Source organism: Panicum virgatum, chromosome 7N (genome assembly GCF_016808335.1).
Source record: "Panicum virgatum strain AP13 chromosome 7N, P.virgatum_v5, whole genome shotgun sequence".
NCBI lineage: Eukaryota > Viridiplantae > Streptophyta > Magnoliopsida > Poales > Poaceae > Panicum > Panicum virgatum.
In genome coordinates this window covers 9,049,717-9,069,460 of record NC_053151.1, presented here as the reverse complement: position 1 = coordinate 9,069,460, position 19,744 = coordinate 9,049,717, and the positions used below count along the sequence as shown (strand labels likewise).

Genomic DNA, 19,744 nt, shown 5'->3' with positions numbered 1-19,744 from the left:
TATCTCTCATATCCGTGCCAAACCGACAAACGTCTTCAGGGTTGGGATGTTGTGTATAAGGTATCGCCACACGGCAAACTTCCTGTCCCAAACAATGAAGACTACAATAATGGCAGAGAGTTCTTTCAAGAAGAAGGACTAGAAGGGAGTTTCGAGATAGACTTAAGTGACATGATGGGAATGGAAGTGGACAATCAAAGGATTGCTGACGAGGAAGCTGGAGACGAGGTTGAAAATGCTCATGATTTAGAATTACTCGAGCGGCTGCGTTTGGGCAGAGACAGTGAAGATGACATTCCTCCTTCGAATTATGCTGATTACGTCGAGGAGCCAAATAGTGATGATGAGGATTATGATCCAGCTAATCCCGATTATGATGACTATTTCTAGTACATGTATGAACTGAATTATTTAATTCTATGTATATATATTATTTTATTTTGCTTAATTTGCTATGAACCGAATTGTTTGATTCTATGAACCGATTTTGCATATTTGTAGATATATTTATTGTTTATTTTGCATAATTTGTTAAGTACATATTGTTCATTTTTGCTGATTCATTTACAATTATTGATTGCAGGTTATTGATTCGAAATGCCAGGCGGGGGCAAGATTGGTTTCCTGAGCTCCTTGTACAGGAGTAGTGGTGGAGAGCAAGAGGCTCCTGAGGGGTCCAGTGCAGCAGGGGGGGTCCAATGTCTCAGAGGGGTCCAGGAGGCGTTGGGGACGAGGGCCAGGGAGAACGAGAGGAGGTAAGACAGATGGTGGATACCAGGGGAGGACGAGAAGAAGCAGGAGGGAGAGGACACCTCCAGATTTGACGGCGGCGGCGGCGGCGGAGGAGGAGGAGGAGGAGGAGGAGCGGGAGTAGGAGGAGCCGAGACAGGAGGAGGAGGACCAGGAGGAGGAGGAGGACCAGGAGGAGGAGGCAGGAGGAGATACGAGGGCGGTGTGGTTGCGAGGACCGTCGCAACTGCCGCAGCGGCCGATACCTTTTGCGAGACGCCCGATCATTCGACCGGTACCGGACAGGTAATACTTTATGTTATACACAATGGCATTTATTTTTCAATTCATATGTTCAAAATGACAAGATACTAATACTTTATGTTATACACTTTTACAGGTATTGGATGCTCGTGCAGGCGGGTGCCCACAAAAGGAAGCCCAACGGCATCCTGGGAACCCTATGCAGGGAGCTCTTCCCTGGGCTGGTGATGCATGCTGGGAACCTGGAGCCGGCATACACGTGGGACCACTACATCGCCGTCCCAGATGCAGAAGATCGGGAAGGGAGGTCCTTCGGCAACAAGGCGAGACGGGTGGTGGGAGAATTTTGGGTAAGTCGTCGCACTATATTGGTGAATAGTTACCATATATTTGAAACTCTTTGAATATTGACTGCAATTATTGAGTCTATGCAGGATTTCTAAAGGTGCGAGCCAGGATATGAGGCCATAGCGGCTCAGGTGGCTGACACAGCATGTCGTAAACTAGTGAAGGACATGCACTACGAGGCGCGTGTTCAGGCCGTAATTACCTACTGCTGCCGATGTGGAAAAAAGGAAGGTCGGCAAGGACGTAGCAAGAAATATGTTTCTCACGCGGGAACAATACTTGAGGGTAAATGACGAAATCACTACTCATTTCTTTGAATTTCATTTTCGGAAATGTCATCCACTTTGCTTCCATTACATGTAGGTGCCTCCGAACTGGTGTGTTGGCTAAGGGCGCGTGCTGGGAAATGATGGTGGACATGTGGCTTAGCGAGGAGTGGATTCAGCGGCACAACTTATGCCGGGAGCGCCGCTTGTTGATGCAAGGTGCGCCACACCATCAAGGCAGCCGAGGCCTTCCCGAGTACAGGGATGCTTGGGTAAGTCATTACACTTTTTGGTACTTTCAAACTCTAAATTCTGCATTCTTATTAATCATTGTATTCTTTCGCTTTGCTTGCAGTCGGGGTCACAAGAAGACCAGGAATGCAACGACTTCCAGGCATACTATATGGCGCACAAGGGCAGGGCGACGTCCGACGTTTCCTACAACCCGGCGGATCCACCTGAGGCGTACAGCAACCCGAGCGTCCACACGCGCATCACTGAGTACACGGAGATGGGAAAGGCACTCCATGGGGACACATGGGATCCGGCCACCCAGCCCCTTTCTGGAGAAGCCATCATGAGGGCAGGAGGAGGGAAGAAGCACGGCCATTACTGGATCGCCAACAGCCTTGTCGACACAGCCAGTACGCCGACTCTCTCCCAGTTTCGGGCAAGGACCACCGACTCGACTCCGCCAATACGCCCACGGCCTGAGACTTCAGTGGCCAGCGTGCGTGCAATCCAGGTTATTTCTGCTCCATTTGTCGTTCGTTGCTTTTAGTTATATTTTGTTCGCATTGTAACATTTGGGTGAAATCTTATAGGCCCGGATGGACGAAGAGACGAAGAGGCGGGAGGAGATCGAGGCGAGGCTGGAGGAGGAGCGGACGCTAAGGCAGGAGCAAGAGCGCAGGTGGCAGGAAGAGCGGATGCAGGAGCGGCAGAGGATGGAGCAGGCGCTTCTTGCTGAGCGACAGGCCGCGCAACAACAGATGCAGACCATGTTCTCATATCTCCAAGGCCTTGGCGCGACAATCAACTATCAACCGCCGCCAACGATGCCCTGGCCTCCACCACCGCTGCCACCTCTAGGCATTCCGTCTATCTTTCCTCCATCTGGCGCTACAAGGCACTCCTGTGAGTATGATATATAGATTTACTTTGCTTGCACATATATATTCAAATTTTGAGATACTTTATGTCAATATATCATGTGCTATATCTGAAAGAACATCTAGACTCACTTAGTGGAGTGTTGAGATACTTAGTGGTTGGCTGATCGAACACGTGTGCTACATGATCCTTCCCAAGATCTCTCGCGCTATATACTAGAGATTAGCTAGGCTGCCAATGTAATTTCCCAGCAATTAGACAGTAAATTCGTGACTATATATTGCTGTTTAATTACGTATGATTAGGAGGCACCAGGACTGATCTTTCAGCCACACTTGGAAAATTAGTGGAAGTTTAGAACGATCGTACATGATGGACAGATGCATTGCAAATAATACTTGTGTTTGATGCAACATACACAGCCTGCATTTTTATTGTATTTTACCTTGTTCAGATAGTGGCTCTATGCATCACCATGCCAAAAGTTAAAATATATTTTTTTTGTAGAATCAATCGATTGGGGGTCAAATGAGCCTCCGGACGAGCATTCACCGGCACTGTGCTGCATCGTAGTGGCCACCTAGCTGAATTTAGAGTTGTTTATGATATTTGTTCTATGGGCTTGTTGTTGTTGGACTAGACTTGTTTAATTAGTTGGACTTGTGCTTGTTGAACGTTACACTTATACCATCGATGTTGGACTTATGCTATTTGTGATATTCATGAGACACAGCGTGAGATATTTGCGTTATTATGTGATGGATGTGCCATATATATACTGTAACGCTTGTCTGGAATGTATATATATTTTTTTTGTGATGATGAATGTGGTTAATACATAAAAACAGAAAAAATATAAAAAAAACAGCAAGCTTTGCCGAGTGTTTTTACCCTGACACTCGGCAAAGCAACCATTTTTCTATTTCCTGGAAAACATATTTGCCGAGTGTAATTACCTTGGCACTCGGCGAAGTTTGAAACTTCGCCGAGTGCCAGACGACTGGCACTCGGCAAAGATGCAAACTTCGCCGAGTGCGGCCACGTTGGCACTCGGCGAAGTTTGAATCTTTGCCGAGTGCCGAGCATATGGCACTCGGCAAAGTTTTCAACCCGTCCCGTTCGCCAGTTCGCCGTCCCGTTCGCCAGTTCAGATGTCTGTCCGTCCCGTTTCAACTTTTGTTGCCGAGTGCGGCCTGGCACACGGCAAAGGTTTGCCGAGTGCCCGAGAAAAGGCACTCGGCAAAGCCGGCTTCGCTGGTAGAAGAAAGGCCGTGTGCGCTTCGCCGAGTGCTACACTCGGCCAACAATTTGCCGAGTGTTTTTCTGCCTTTGCCGAGTGTCTGTGACACTCGGCAAAGTACCTGAGTCCGGTAGTGACCGTCTCTATTCCTGACCTGCAAAAATTCAAAAAAAAAAATCCTGACCTGCAATGGCACTGCACCACACCACCCTTCCTAGTTGCTGCTGCGCTTCACAATTCACACGCAGGTGAGCTAGTGGACAGTGGAGTGATTTTCCTTCCATTTCTTTGTATGTTTGCGCGTGGAAGAAATACGCATGCCTTTTGAAATGTCAAATTGATGTAAAGATATACACTAAAATTTGTGCATGTTTTTTTGAACAAACAATTTGTGCATGTTGATTACTTATGTTATACTAGTTATTTTATAACATGTTAAGCTACATAAGAAAATACATGTACACTTTAATATGGTCGGTCGTTGCTGTTAGTCAGATTTGTTAAAAAAAATAACAGTTGCTTATGCAAGATGGTCTTGTGCCTCATTTTGGTAGGTATTATACAATCAGGAGTATTTCAATCTTTTTGCTAGACATTCTCCAACTCCCCAGGCTGAAAATGACAAAATTAATAGGGCCGTGTGTTTCCTATAAGATTTTTACGGTGTTCCTTAGACTAAACGAAGGAGTGCTGCCCATTTGGTGGTATTCAGTTCAAAAAAAGAACATTTGGTGGTATCCCTAGGACAAAAGAAAACACTTTGTTTGGGGGTGTTTAGTTCATTTTGCAAAATTGTGTAAAGATGTAAAGAGGGCATTTCAAGTACTAAATGAAGTCTATTTGCAAAACTTTTTGCATAGATGGGTTGTAAATCGCGAGACGAATCTAATGATGCTAATTAATTCATGTTTAATCAATAATTAGCGGATGATTACTGTAGCATCACTGTTGCAAATCATAGATTAAGTAGGCTCATTAGATTCGTCTCGCGATTTACAGCCCAACCATGCAAAAAGTTTTGTAAATAGACTTCATTTAGTACTTCAACTTATCAAGATTCCGTTTCACTTTAATGCGTTTATGGTTTTTTTGCGTTTACATGTAAAAATCTGAATAGGCTTTGTTTCAATATCTTTGATTAGAAAAAGCGCTAGAAACATCCAGGAGACGCACCGTCACCATGCGAGACAAACCACCTCTCGCAAGACACCAAACGCACTAAACAACAAGGACGCCGCCACACCTGACCTGAGCTCAGAGCGATCCGCGTGGCGTGGCCGCCGGCCCAATCCGGCTGCAGGCGGGCCCCACGCCCTTCCAGAGTGTTCCACCATGATCTCTACTCCACTTATGAGGTGAGCAGCAGAGCAGACGAGAGCACGAGCAGAGCCGCGCCAGCAAGTGACACGCGGGCAGGTCAACGATCCTCGCGCCTCCATGGCGTGCATCATGTGCATGGCGTCCTCGCCCTCCGCGCTCGCGTCCGTCGCCAAGGCCGCCGCCCTCCCCGTCCCTCCGCCGCCGTCGGCGTCCGCGGGCGTGGCAGTGGCGCGGCGGCGCGCGCCGGTGGTGGCAACCGTCCTGCGCGACTGCTCGGGCGGCCACGCGCGGCGCAGCGCGGCGCTGGTGGCGGCCTCCGCGCTGGAGGACCTGCGCCCGGCCATGGACGAGTACCCCGAGGGCGTCCTGTCCGGGGAGTGGCCCGGGAACTTCTCCCTGCTCAGCTACGCCGACCTCCGCGCCTACCTCGAGTCCCAGATCACCACCGCCGGCGAGGTCCGATCCGTTCTCCGTCCCCACCTGCCCATCTACCCTCCCTCCTGCTGTCTCTCTTCATTCCTGGATGCATGGCTGGATTATTAATTGGATGTCACATTTATTATATAAGATGATTTAAAACCATACAAACTTTGAAGGACACTCGATACAAATAATGATAATAATTAACCAAGCTACGACATAACACCAGACTGCAAACCACATGGAGTCTAGCATGGGCTAAGAGTACTGCGACAGCGGAGGCATCTCGACAGGGCCGGTTCCATAGGCAAGGTTGGGTGTAGAACGATAACCCTACTCAGCGTCGTCTGGCACGAAGTCTGGGTCTTCTTCTGTAAAAAGTAAGAATGTGGTGAGTACGAACGTACTCAGCAAGTCCGACCACACCCACGGAGGGGGTTATAACAGAGTAATATGCATAGGTAAATCAAAGATAAGGTTACGGTTTAATTTACAGAAAAAATGATATTTTATGCAGGGGTTTATTTTAGCAGAAATCCTTTTGAAAATCAGTTTTTGGAGTAACACGGAGTTTCAAGTTTTAAACTGCTACCGGACTCCCCGTCCGTCGTAGCACACGGCACAACTGCCGGACACAATTCCAAAACAACTCACACCAGCCCATCCCAATGAAACACTAGTTATGTAACCACACCGTAACTCGCCCAATACCGTGGGCACGGACTATTCGAATAGATTCTTAACTCTACAGAGGTGTGCAACGTTACCCACAAGTAGGATACCACAACTCGAACACCGTCGTGTCGGTGTAGATCCCAACATAGCCATTACCCACCTTAGCTAAGCCTGACTAGCCATCACGGAATTCACCAAGGGGTCATCGACCTACTCTGAGGTATAACCGGGGTATAAGTCACACTGAGCATATCCCTTCTCCTTGGTCACCCGTTACTCTCAGCCCTCCTGATGGCTATCACACCAACTAGTGGGATTTATGCTACGTCGTTGCCCATTCAACGGTCGAGTGGTTTGCACGATGATAGAGTTAGGTGAGATGACACATCAAACTATGACAGAAACGTGTATCAAAGGATGGGATTGAACTTGCTGTCTTCGTAGCCTTCGGGGAGGTCCTGTCCTTCGGGCTCGGGGTCGCGGAACTGGTCCTTGTTCACTTGCTCGCAATACTGCTCGCTAGCAGGCTCTCCTTCGTGCACTCTGTGGTCTACAGCGCATACAAACAAGCACTCAATCAATACACAGAAAATAAAGATTTATCGTTGAGCTCGAATCGGAAACTCATAAGATGTGGAGTACGGAGTAATATTTTTGGGTGGATTCCTAATGGCATGGTCAAAACTATGCTATGACAGGAGTGGTAGAGTTTTGGGTTGATCAGGGTTTATTTGGTGCATGAAATGATAGGTTAAACAAAGGTTTAGTGATTAAATTAGGGTCCAGGGGCTTATTTGAAATTAATTTTAAGAAGGCAGGGTCTTGGTTTGTATTTTGGAAACCTCTTGGGTCATTCTAAAAAGGGCCAGGGGCTTAATTATAAATATTTTCATAAGGTGGGAGGGTCTGCTTTGAAATATAATAAAAGCTAGGGTTTCTTTTGCAAAAGGGCAAATGGTGGGGGGTTTCTTTACTGAATAGGGGAAAAGCTAGGGGGTTTTGGGCATATTGCCCTGTCTTCTCCCTTCTCCCGCACCGGGGAACAGAGGAGGGGAAGGCGCTCCTCGGCGGCGGCCGATTCGGCCGCTCTGGCCTAGACGGCGGCCCGGGGTAGAGGGGAAAGGAGGAGGGGGCCCTGCGGGGTCGATCCCCAGCCGTAGTTCGGCCCGAGGCGGCCTGAGGTGGCCCGGCCACTGCGGCCGGCGGCGGCGGCGATGACGGCCCTGGACTGGTATTCCAGAGGGGCGGCGGCAGTCAAGAGGAGGGGGGAAAAGCACTAGTGGGTCTCGGTGGTGCCCAAACCCACCTCAATTCGGGCCGAGGGGTAGTGGAGAGGGGTGCTCCGCGGTGGCCGGCGGCGGTGATGGCGAGCGGCGGCGCTGCAGGCTAGAAAAGGAGGGCTGGGGTGGCGGAGTTGGCTGTGGTGGGGGGTGGTGGAGCTCGGGGGGTGCTCCGCGGTCCCTTTTATAGGCGGCCAAGGCGGTGGGGGGTGAGAGCGGGGCGACGGCTGGCGAGGCAGCTCTGAAGCGGTGTTAATGGTGTGGGGCGGGCGCTGCCGGAGTGGTCTTGTCGCCGTGGCGGTGCTGCGGCGAGCGCGTGGCAGCCCGTCGTCAACCCGAACAGCGGCGGGCCTGTTGCTGAGGCGACGGCGGCGTTGAAATGGCAGCAGCGGGGTAGGTTTGGCCGGCGAGGGGCGGCAGCGGGGTGGAAGCTTGGCGAGGGCGGCACGGCGTCGTGCTGGTCGACTGCGTGTGGCAGGCGGCGGTGGTGTGTGGGCGTCAACGGCGGTGTGCGCGGGCGGGCAGGGCGAGCGGGACCAGACGGCGTGGTGCTTCGCGCGGGTGGGGCCAGGCGGCCGTGGCGTGGCGTGCGCAGGCGCACGCGTGCACGGGTTGGGCAGGCGGGGCGCACGACCGAGCGGAGCAGGGGGGGAACGCCGGGTCTGGCGGCGCTCGGAAGTGGGGCAGAGCGGGCCGGGAGCGGGGAGGGGCGGCGTGGTCGTCGCGGCCCAGTGCGCCGAGCGCCGTGTGCGCGGTCTCACGGCCGGCCAGCGGTGGCGCGCGTGCACGCGGCCGAGCGGGCCGGGCAGGAGGCGCGGAACGGAGCGGCCGAGCAGGGAGGAGTGGCGCGGTGGGGCCGCGCGGCAGAGGGGAGCGACCGTGGTGGCGCCCGGGAGCAGAGGGAGAAGGGGAGGTCTGAGCGCGCGGGGAAGGAGAGAGAGGAGAGGGAGGAGAGAGGAAAAGAAAAAGGAGAAAAGGAAAAAGAAAATGGAAAAAGAGAAATGTTGAGAGAGAAAGAGAGAAAGAGGGAGCGAGATTCACGGCGCCGACCGCTGCCGGTCGCGCACGCGCACCGGTCGCGCGCGGCGTGCGGAACGAGGGCCTAAAGGGAGATGGGACAGCGGGGGATCAAGCTCGGTTCCACGGGGTAACGGGAGATTAGGCGGAAAAAGGGAGAGTTCCCGGAAACTTTGAGCTCAACGATGAACACAACTTTAACGCATGATTTATTTTAGTAAATTTTTGGGATGTTACAAACCTACCCCACTTAAAATGAATCTCGTCCTCGAGATTCGACTGGTTCCTAAATAGGTGGGGAAATTCCTTCTTTAAAGCTTCTTCGCGTTCCCACGTAGCTTCTTCCACTCCATGCCTGCTCCACTGGACTCTGCATATCCGTACTTCAGAATTTCTTATTCTCCTGGTTACAGTATCTAGAATCTTGACCGGTACTTCCTGATATCGTAGGTCTGGTTGTAGATCTATCGTTTCTACTGGCACATGTTCCGCTTCGGGTACCCTCAAACATCTTCTTAGCTGTGAGACGTGGAATACTGGATGTATATCTGACATTTCTTCTGGTAGCTCCAAACGGTATGCTACTGCTCCAACTTTCTTCATTACTTGGTATGGTCCAATGTACCGAGGGGCCAATTTTCCTTGTATCTGAAATCTTCGAGTTCCTCGAATGGGTGATACCTTGAGATACACGAAATCTCCTGGGCTGAAACTTATTTCCCGTCTTTTCTTGTCTGCATAGCTCTTTTGTCGAGACTGGGCTGCTCTCAGCTTTTCTCTAATCTCGGCAACACTTTCTTCTGCTTCTTTTATGAGTGCGGGCCCGACTAGGGCACGTTCTCCAACTTCTGACCACATCAGCGGTGTTCTGCACTTCCTTCCATAGAGAGCTTCAAACGCTGACATGCCCAAGCTTGCTTGGTACCCATTGTTGTATGAAAACTCTGCATAGGGTAAACTTTGTTCCCAGTCCTTGCCGTAGGTGAGAACACATGCTCTCAACATATCCTCCATAATCTGATTCACTCTTTCTGTCTGGCCATCCGTCTGTGGGTGATAAGCGGAGCTAAAGTCCAATTTTGTACCCATGGCTTTATGTAAACTCTTCCAAAACCTAGAGGTGAACTGGGTCCCTCTATCTGAAACAATGCGGCTGGGTACACCATGCAACTTTACTATATTTTCCACATAGAGCTTGGCTAGCTTTTCTCCGCTGTAGTTGGTTCGTACGGGTATGAAGTGAGCCGATTTAGTGAGTCGGTCCACTATTACCCATATGGAGTCATGTCCTTTCTGGGTTCTGGGCAAGCCCACCACAAAGTCCATTCCTATTTCATCCCATTTCCATACCGGGATGGGTAGGGGTTGCAGCAATCCTGCTGGCTTTTGGTGTTCGGCTTCGACCCTTTGACAAGTATCACAGCGGGCAACAAATCGTGCAATATCCGCCTTCATTCTATCCCACCAATATTTTTGTCTTAGGTCCATATACATTTTGGTGGATCCTGGGTGGATGGAGTATGCCGAGTTGTGAGCTTCGTCCATGATTATTTGCCTGAAGTCTCCATTCTGGGGTACACAGATTCTGTCTTTATACCATAACGTTCCCTTATTATCCACTCTAAAATCTGGTGCCTTATTTTCTCCAGTCTGCCTCCGGATTTCCATCAGCCTCTTGTCCGATCTTTGTGCTTTTCTGATTCTTTCCTCTAGTGTGGATTGAACATTCAGCACTCGGCTGGAGCCTCGAGGAGCAATGTGCACATTTAATCGTGTCATCTCCTCTCGTAAATGCTCATCTTTGGGCCCGTAGGATTTCCGACTTAGGGCATCAGCTACTACATTCGCTTTACCAGGATGATAATGAATTTCCAAATTATAATCTTTGACCAATTCCAGCCATCTTCTCTGCCTTAAGTTCAAATCCAGCTGGGTGAAAATGTACTTTAGGCTTTTGTGGTCGGTATAGATTTCGCACTTATTTCCAATCAGATAATGCCTCCAAATCTTAAGTGCGTGCACTACGGCTGCAAGTTCCAAATCATGGGTCGGGTAGTTCTGCTCATGAGACCTGAGCTGGCGGGAAGCATATGCAACTACTTTCGCGTCTTGCATTAGCACACAACCCAATCCTTGTCGGGATGCATCACAATAGATGACAAAATCCCGATGAATGTCCGGTAGGGTTAGTACTGGGGTGGTCGTCAGTCTTCGCTTCAATTCCTGGAAACTCCTCTCACACGACTCCGTCCAGGTGAATTTCTTCTCCTTCTTGAGCAGTTCTGTCATGGGTCGGGCTATCTTAGAAAATTCCTCAATGAATCTCCGATAATATCCAGCCAATTCAAGGAAACTTCTAATCTCACTGACGTTGGTCGGTGGTTGCCAGTTGGAGACTGCTTCGACCTTCTCGGGATCCACTGCTACTCCTTCTGTGGTCAGAATATGACCAAGGGAGGCTACTTTCTCCAGCCAAAACTCACATTTGCTGAATTTGGCGTATAGCCTATGCACTCTCAGTTTTTCCAAAACTACCCTCAGGTGTTGCTCGTGCTCCTGAATGCTCTTCGAGTAAATAAGTATGTCGTCGATAAAGACTGCGACAAACTTATCTAACTCGTCCATGAACACTTTGTTCATGAGGTTCATGAAATAGGCAGGTGCATTTGTTAGACCAAAAGACATCACTGTAAACTCAAACTGTCCATATCGGGTGACAAAAGCTGTCTTCGGGATGTCGCTTTCCCTAATCTTGAGCTGAAAATATCCGGACCTCAGGTCAATCTTGGAAAAATATTTGGCTCCTTTTAACTGGTCAAAAAGATCATCGATCCTGGGGAGGGGGTACTTGTTCTTGATAGTGACTTCGTTCAATGCCCGGAAATCAACGCACAACCTCATACTTCCATCCTTCTTCTTGACAAATAGAACCAGGGCTCCCCAGGGAGACGAACTTGGCCTGATGAAGCCAATTCGTTGTAACTCCTCTAGTTGTTTCTTTAACTCTGCCAACTCGGAGGCTGCCATCCTATAAGGTCTCTTGGCTATGGGGGTGGTTCCGGGGACAAGATCAATGACAAATTCTACGTCCCTATCTGGTGGCATACCGGGAAGTTCTTCGGGAAAGACATCGGGGTACTCATTCACTACTGGGACTTCTTCCAGGTTCTTGGTTTCCATACTGAATACCATCGGGTTTGCTCCACTTTCCCGAGTATGACAGGTCACTCGGACTCCCTCTGGGTTTGTTAGATGCACTACCTTGTCCATACAACCTATGAGGCCATTGTGTTTGCTTAGCCAATCCATTCCGAGGATCACATCTATCCCTTCTGACTTAAGTACTACTAGATCTGCTAGAAACTCTACCCCACTTAAATTAATTCTTACCCGTAGACAATCCAGTTGACATCTGATGTCTCCTCCGGGCGTCCGGGTTAATAGGGGTGTTTTTAGTAATACTGTGGGTATTTTATGTTTCTCCACAAAACTCGAGGATATGAATGAGTGTGATGCTCCAGAATCAAACAGTACTGTTGCAAGAGTTGAGCTAACTAGGTACTCACCGAGTACTACGCCCTGAGCTTCTTGAGCTTCCTGTGCGTCGATGTGGTTGATGTGGGCTCATCCAAAAGATTGCTGGGGTTGCCTCTGCTGGTTGTTGTTGTTGTTGTTGCCACGGAGGGGCACTCGGTTGGCACCGGTCAGGACTGGCTTGGGTCCGTTCACTGTGTTGGAGAAAGCTGAAGTAGCCGGCTTGTTCTTGGCATAGGGGCAGTCGGCGATGAAGTGTCCCGTCTCACGGCAGTTGAAGCAGGCCCTCACGTTGCTGTTGTTGTTGGTGACCTGGCTTGCATTACTCTGAGGGGCCCTCATGGTGTTCTGGCTTCTGAGCTGGGTGTTAGGGGCCCGTGGTCCTGTCACTTGAGACTGAGTTCTGTACTGTATAGGGGCTTGGGACCTTGGTGCGTTGTAGTTGAAGCTTCTGGGCTTCTGGAAACAGTCCTGCTGGCGTGACTTATTCTCCAGAAACTTGCGCTTATTATCCTTTCTTTCATCGATCTTGGCCTTCTCTGTAAGGATTGCCTTGTTCATCAAGGTGTTGAAATCAGGATAGATCTGAGGGGTGAGCAGGGTCCTGAGTTCTGGGTTTAGTCCCTTTTTGAACATATCCTGCTTCTTCTCGTCGTCGTTCACTTCTTCTGGTGCATAGCGAGCCAGCTCCATAAACTGGTGTGTATACTCTTCCACCGTCATATTCCCCTGCTGAAGTGCGCGAAATTCATCCGCCTTGCGCTTCATGGTGGCCGAGGGGATGTGATAACGGCGGAATTCCCTTACGAATTCATTCCAAGTGATGGCGGAGGCATCTCTGACAGCAGCGCAGTAATTTTCCCACCAGGCTAAGGCAGTCCCGGTGAGTTGATGTGCTGCCAGAAGGACTTTATCTCGATCCTGGCACCCAAACGGTTCGAGCTTCCTCTGAATCACGCGGAGCCAATCATCTGCATCCAAGGGGTTTCTGGATCCGGCAAAAGTGGGTGGCTTGGCTCTCAGGAAAGCTGTCAGCTTATCATTAAAGGTCTGTTCTCGTGGCTGCCTATTCACTAGAGCATTGGCCAGTGTCTCCAGTATGAGAGTCTTGTTATGGATTATTTGTGCCAGATCCATGAAGGGGGGTGGTGGTGGTGGTGGTAGCTGTGCACCAAGATTTTCTCCTCTGCCCTGACTCACTTCTTGTTCTTCCTGAGGATGGTTTTGCCCGTCAGGATGTACTCCTGCATCAGCGGCTGCAGGGTCCCTGACGCGGGAGGCCCTCGTAACGCTTCGGGAAACCATCTGCAGAATGAGTGGATTGAGATTAAGATTAGGTGATGTTTAAGTTGTTTAATTCGCATCTTTGAAAAGGCAGTATCTAACTACTGCCGAAAAGCACACAACTAACAAGCACACAAAACCAAACAACAAGCACAACAACTTTATTACTACAAGGGAGGGTACAACACGGGTAAGGCCAAACGCGTACTACACGTCCGGGTACACAACTTCAAAAGAAAAAGGGGGGGGTACAGATCTTCTTCGGACCACACGGCTTCATCCCTTGACGGTCGCTAGCACTTTAGGCAGACTCATCGGCTTGGGTGGGTTCCTCCCTCGGAAGGGAACTCACGTCCTCCGGGGAAATGAGTGGTCCTGGCTCTCCGTCCTCTAGATCTCCGTTTTCCCGGGGTTGTGTCGTGGCTTCTCTTGCGGCGGCGGCCGTAGACCTTCCATGGTTCTCGGGTGGGGCTCGTGGGTTTCCAAAGAGTGGTCCCCATCCAATGACGGGCGTTCTGAGCAGAACAAGGTCTTCTCGTATTGCCGGAACTGGGGCTCCGCTACTAGCCCATTCTTGCATACGCCGGTCCCAGGCTTGCCTGAGGCTCTCCTGAGCAACTGCTTCACTGCTGACCGCGGCTACGGCTCTTGCCTCGGCTTGGGCTGCTCGGATTTGTTGCAGTCTTACCGCGAGCTCTGCTTGCTCGGCACGATGGGTCTGTTCCCTCAGCAAGTTGGCTTGCTCATCAAAGAGCTGATCCAGGGAGGCTAGGTAGGTAGTCACTTGGTACAGGAGGACTTCTTCATGGCGGCGCCATTCCAGGTTTCTCATTCGAGCTTCCCAAACTGGAGTTCTGATGGCTGGTGGAAAGAACCTCATTGGTGTGGGGGCGAGGTGTCTTTCGAAAATCCGACACAGGTAATGAAGTGCTTTCCTGACGGCTAGGGGATAGGTGTCCTGGTGCCTAAACCCGGTAGCGGTCACTCGCCATGACTGGATGTCGGGGTAGCGGTCACTTCTGGCGATGACTAGGATCACCCTGCAGCGGAGAGTGCCATGATGCTCGTACTCTCTGCTGTAGTACCTTGGGCGTTCCGTGACACCAAGGTTTTCCAGGGCGTTGATCAAGAGGCTGGGGAATCCAGGTGCAGCTTGGCAGTCGCCCTGGGTCCATCCTCAGCCATCTGAAAAACAAAGATTATGTGAATCCGTTTTGCATAAAAACGGTCTGTGAGGTTAAACAGGGAAGGGCATAATGGAAAAGGCTTGGAAAAAGGGGTCTCGTCCTAGGGGTCACGTCCGACGGCCAACCTACGGCTCTGATACCACCTGAAGCGTCCCCTCATAAGAGAAGACTTAAATGTGATACAAAACACCAGTCCCAGGAGGCTGATGCTACATTTATTACATCAGATGGTTCAAAACCATACAAACCTTGGAGGACACTTGATATAGATAATGATAATAATTAACCAAGCTACGACATAACACCAGACCGCAAACCACATGGGGTCTAGCATGGGCTAAGATTACTGCGACAGCGGAGGCATCTCGACAGGGCCGGTTCCACAGGCAAGGTTGGGTGTAGAACGATAACCCTACTCAGCGTCGTCTGGCACGAAGTCTGGGTCTTCTTCTGTAAAAAGTAAGAATGGGGTGAGTACGAACGTACTCAGCAAGTCCAACCACACCCACGGAGGGGGTTATATCAGAGTAATATGCATAGGTAAATCAAGGATAAGGTTACGGTTTAATTTACAAAAAAACGATATTTTATACAGGGTTTTATTTTAGCAGAAAACCTTTTGAAAATCAGTTTTTGGAGTAACACGGAGTTTCAAGTTTTAAACTGCTACCGGACTCCCCGTCCGTCGTAGCACACGGCACAACTGCCGGACACAATTCCAAAACAACTCACACCAACCCATCCCAATGAAACACTAGTTATGTAACCACACCGTAACTCGCCCAATACCGTGGGCACGGACTATTCGAATAGATTCTTAACTCTGCAGAGGTGTGCAACGTTACCCACAAGTAGGATACCACAACTCGAACACCGTCGTGTCGGTGTAGATCCCAACATAGCCATTACCCACCTTAGCTAAGCCTGACTAGCCATCACGGAATTCACCAAGGGGTCATCGACCTACTCTGAGGTATAACCGGGGTATAAGTCACACTGAGCATATCCCTTCTCCTTGGTCACCCGTTGCTCTCAGCCCTCCTGATGGCTATCACACCAACTAGTGGGATTTATGCTATGCCGTTGCCCATTCAACGGTCGAGTGGTTTGCACGATGATAGAGTTAGGTGAGATGACACATCAACTCGGTCCTTAGACACGACAAGATGGATATCTCCCTCCCTTGCCCTGCCACACAGGCACGAGCACACCAAGTGGCAAATCACGCAGAAATGCCATCCATCCCGTCTAGACACACTTTTCAAAAACACCACATTTATCTCATCCCACATACGCACACATGTTCTTTTATAAAAACAAGTAGTATTTATGAATAAAATCCTAAGCGTTCTAATATCGATTAACGTCCAAGCAAAATCAGACATTAATCTAGGTGGTCAAGGAATGGTCATCACAAATCAAGGGGTGGCTATCCAACCGTGTTTTTGAAAGCAAGCCATGGTGTTGTGTTTATAAAAACTAGGACAGAAACGTGCATCAAAGGATGGGATTGAACTTGCTGTCTTCGTAGCCTTCGGGGAGGTCCTGTCCTTCGGGCTCGGGGTCGCGGAACTGGTCCTCGTTCACTTGCTCGCAATACTGCTCACTAGCGGGCTCTCCTTCGTGCACTCCGTGGTCTACAGTGCATACAAACAAGCACTCAATCAATACACAGAAAATAAAGATTTATCGTTGAGCTCGAATCGGAAACTCATAAGATGTGGAGTACGGAGTAATATTTTTGGGTGGATTCCTAATGGCATGGTCAAAACTATGCTATGACAGGAGTGGTAGAGTTTCGGGTTGATCAGGGTTTATTTGGTGCATGAAATGATAGGTTAAACAAAGGTTTAGGGATTAAATTAGGGTCCAGGGGCTTATTTGAAATTAATTTTAAGAAGGCAGGGGCTTGGTTTGTATTTTGGAAACCTCTTGGGTCATTCTAAAAAGGTCCAGGGGCTTAATTATAAATATTTTCATAAGGTGGGAGGGTCTGCTTTGAAATATAATAAAAGCTAGGGTTCCTTTTGCAAAAAGGGCAAATGGTGGGGGGTTTCTTTACTGAATAGGGGAAAAGCTAGGGGGTTTTGGGCATATTGCCCTGTCTTCTCCCTTCTCCCACACCGGGGAACAGAGGAGGGGAAGGCGCTCGTCGGCGGCGGCCGATTCGGCCGCTCTGGGCCTCGACGGCGGCCCGGGGTAGAGGGGAAAGGAGGAGGGGGCCCTGCGGGGTCGATCCCCAGCCGCAGTTCGGCCCGAGGCGGCCTGAGGTGGCCCGGCCACTGCGGTCGGCGGCGGCGGCGGCGACGACGGCCCTGGACTGGTATTCCAGAGGGGCGGCGGCGGTCAAGAGGAGGGGGAAAAGCACTAGTGGGTCTCGGTGGTGCCCAAACCCACCTCAATTCAGGCCGAGGGTTAGTGGAGAGGGGTGCTCTGCGGTGGCCGGCGGCGGTGATGGCGAGCGGCGGCGCTGCAGGCTAGAAAAGGAGGGCTGGGGTGGCGGAGTTGGCTGTGGAGGGGGGTGGTGGAGCTCGGGGGGGGGGGTGCTCCGCGGTCCCTTTTATAGGCGGCCAAGGCGGTGGGGGGTGAGAGCGGGGCGACGGCCGGCGAGGCAGCTCTGAAGCGGCGTTAATGGTGTGGGGCGAGCGCTGCCGGAGTGGTCTTGTCGCCGTGGCGGTGCTGCGGCGAGCGCGTGGTAGCCCGTCGTCAACCCGAACAGCGGCGGGCCTGGTGCTGAGGCGACGGCGGCGTTGAAATGGCAGCAGCGGGGCAGGTTTGGCCGGCAAGGGGCGGCAGCGGGTTGGAAGCTTGGCGAGGGCGGCACGGCGTCGTGCTGGTCGACTGCGTGTGGCAGGAGGCGGTGGTGTGCGGGCGTCAACGGCGGTGTGCGCGGGCGGGCAGGGCGAGCGGGACCGGATGGCGTGGTGCTTCGCGCGGGTGCGTCCAGGCGGCCGTGGCGTGGCGTGCGCAGGCGCACGTGTGGGCGCGTGCACAGGCTGGGCAGGCGGGGCGCATGGCCGAGCGGAGCAGGGGGGGAACGCCGGGTCTGGCGGCGCTCGGAAGCGGGGCAGAGCGGGCCGGGAGCGGGGAGGGGCGGCGTGGTCGTCGCGGCCCGGTGCGCCGAGCGCCGTGTGCGCGGTCGCACGGCCGGCCAGGGGCGGCGCGCGTGCACGCGGCCGAGCGGGCCGGGCAGGAGGCGCGGAACGGAGCGGCTGAGCAGGGAGGAGTGGCGCGGTGGGGCCAAGCGGCAGAGGGGAGCGACCGTGGTGGCGCCCGGGAGCAGAGGGAGAAGGGGAGGTCCGAGCGCGCGGGGAAGGAGAGAGAGGAGAGGGAGGATAGAGGAAAAGAAAAAGGAGAAAAGGAAAAAGAAAATGGAAAAAGAGAAATGGAGAGAGAGAAAGAGAGAAAGAGAGAAAGAGGGAGCGGGATTCGCGGCGCCGACCGCGGCTGGTCGCACACGCGCACCGGTCGCGCGCGGCGTGTGGAACGAGGGCCTAAAGGGAGATGGGACATCGGGGGATCAAGCTCGGTTCCACGGGGTAACGGGAGATTAGGCGGAAAAAGGGAGAGTTCCCGGAAACTTTGAGCTCAACGATGAACACAACTTTAGCGTATGATTTATTTTAGTAAATTTTTGGGATGTTACACATGTCAGGTATAATAATAGATTGTGATTGTGGTTTGCACAGATTTGACTTAGTATTCATGCTTGCTCTTATGATGCAGATAGAGTCAACTGTTGGTGAAGTGATGTCGTCCCCTGCTATAACTCTGACACCTGACAAGACTGTCTTGGGTAACCTTCTAACTATAGGGACACATGTATCTTTGTGCCAATTTTTTTGCTAACCGGCTGCTTGTTAAATTATTGGAGCAGAAGCTGCTGCTCTAATGCTCAAGGAGTAGGTTCACAGGATACCGGTCGTGAATGAACAGCAGATAGTGATCGGTAAGATCTTCTAATTCGCATTTCTTTTCCAAATTATGGTTTTACTATCTATGTCATGAGCTATGTGTTCAATCCCCTGTTTATTTGGATTTGCAATTCCTGTCATAGGGTTCCGGGGATGCCCTTACCAATATTCACTGCAAACTCTAGATTTTAGTCATTTTACGATGCTTTTCGTTATTATGGTGACTTAGGCAATCAAGGTTCAAGGCTAATACTTTAGCACAACAGATTCTAATGGAAAAAAATTGAAACCAACCACACTGCTTCTCACACAGCCAATGATCAGTGCCGATGATTGGTACCATTACTAAACCATGTGATTTTTCCCAGTCTTGGCTACCATAAGTTTGTGACAGTAGTGTGATGCAGTGCTTAATCGATCTCTCCCTTAATTAAGAGTTAAGACTTCCATCCTCGTGACAACTTGTACATTGCTGTCTTGCTGATGGAATCAGGGATTATCACCCGCACGGACGTGTTCCAGGCTTTGGAGGCCAACAACGGAGCATGATCAGATCCCTGCTTGTTGACTTGTTCAATTCTCACCACTGGTGGATCGCCGAATGTTGCTATTTGTACATATGATCAATCAGACTTCTGATCCGTCTTGTCAATCATAGCCGTGTAATAATAGTAATTATCTGGGTGTGTTAAACTGAAGCTTACGATCGAGTACGTGTGATCTACACATGCCATGTTTCCGACTTCCTTAGGTGTAAGTGTGCCGGATCCATATTGTACTGTTGAGTTTAGCTGCTCGTTCCTCCCTCCATTCCAAATTAAATATAGATCATTTTGTGTACTTTTAGGTGCATAGGATTTTTACCTATAAACATGGGTGTATATCTAGGTGTATAAAAAATTGTGTATCTACTAGAAAATTATACCTCTAGTTTTCATATAATTCGAAATAAAAAACGATCTATAATTTAGAGCGGACGACACTCTCTAGCCTCTAGTTTCCGTATAATCCGAGATGTCTCGTGTCTGTAGTAGGACCAGTTTTTAAGGACTTAATCCCTCTATCCTAAAATGTAAAAATATTTTGTTTTGTTTTAAGTTAAAATATTCTTACTTTGATCAAATTTATAAAATACCATTAAAACGTGAGTACG

At 50.5% G+C, this 19,744-nt stretch overlaps 1 protein-coding gene across 1 annotated transcript; it reads left to right on the top strand.

Annotated features, from left to right (window-relative positions):
- The first annotated feature begins 5,248 nt into the window (after positions 1 to 5,248).
- LOC120683529 lies at positions 5,249 to 19,431 on the top strand. Its single transcript, XM_039965607.1, has 4 exons — positions 5,249 to 5,736; positions 18,404 to 18,473; positions 18,555 to 18,626; positions 19,085 to 19,431. The coding sequence occupies exons 1-3, from the start codon at positions 5,398 to 5,400 to the stop codon at positions 18,581 to 18,583; spliced, it is 438 nt and encodes a 145-aa protein (XP_039821541.1). The 5' UTR covers positions 5,249 to 5,397; the 3' UTR covers positions 18,584 to 18,626; positions 19,085 to 19,431.
- Positions 19,432 to 19,744: the final 313 nt, after the last annotated feature.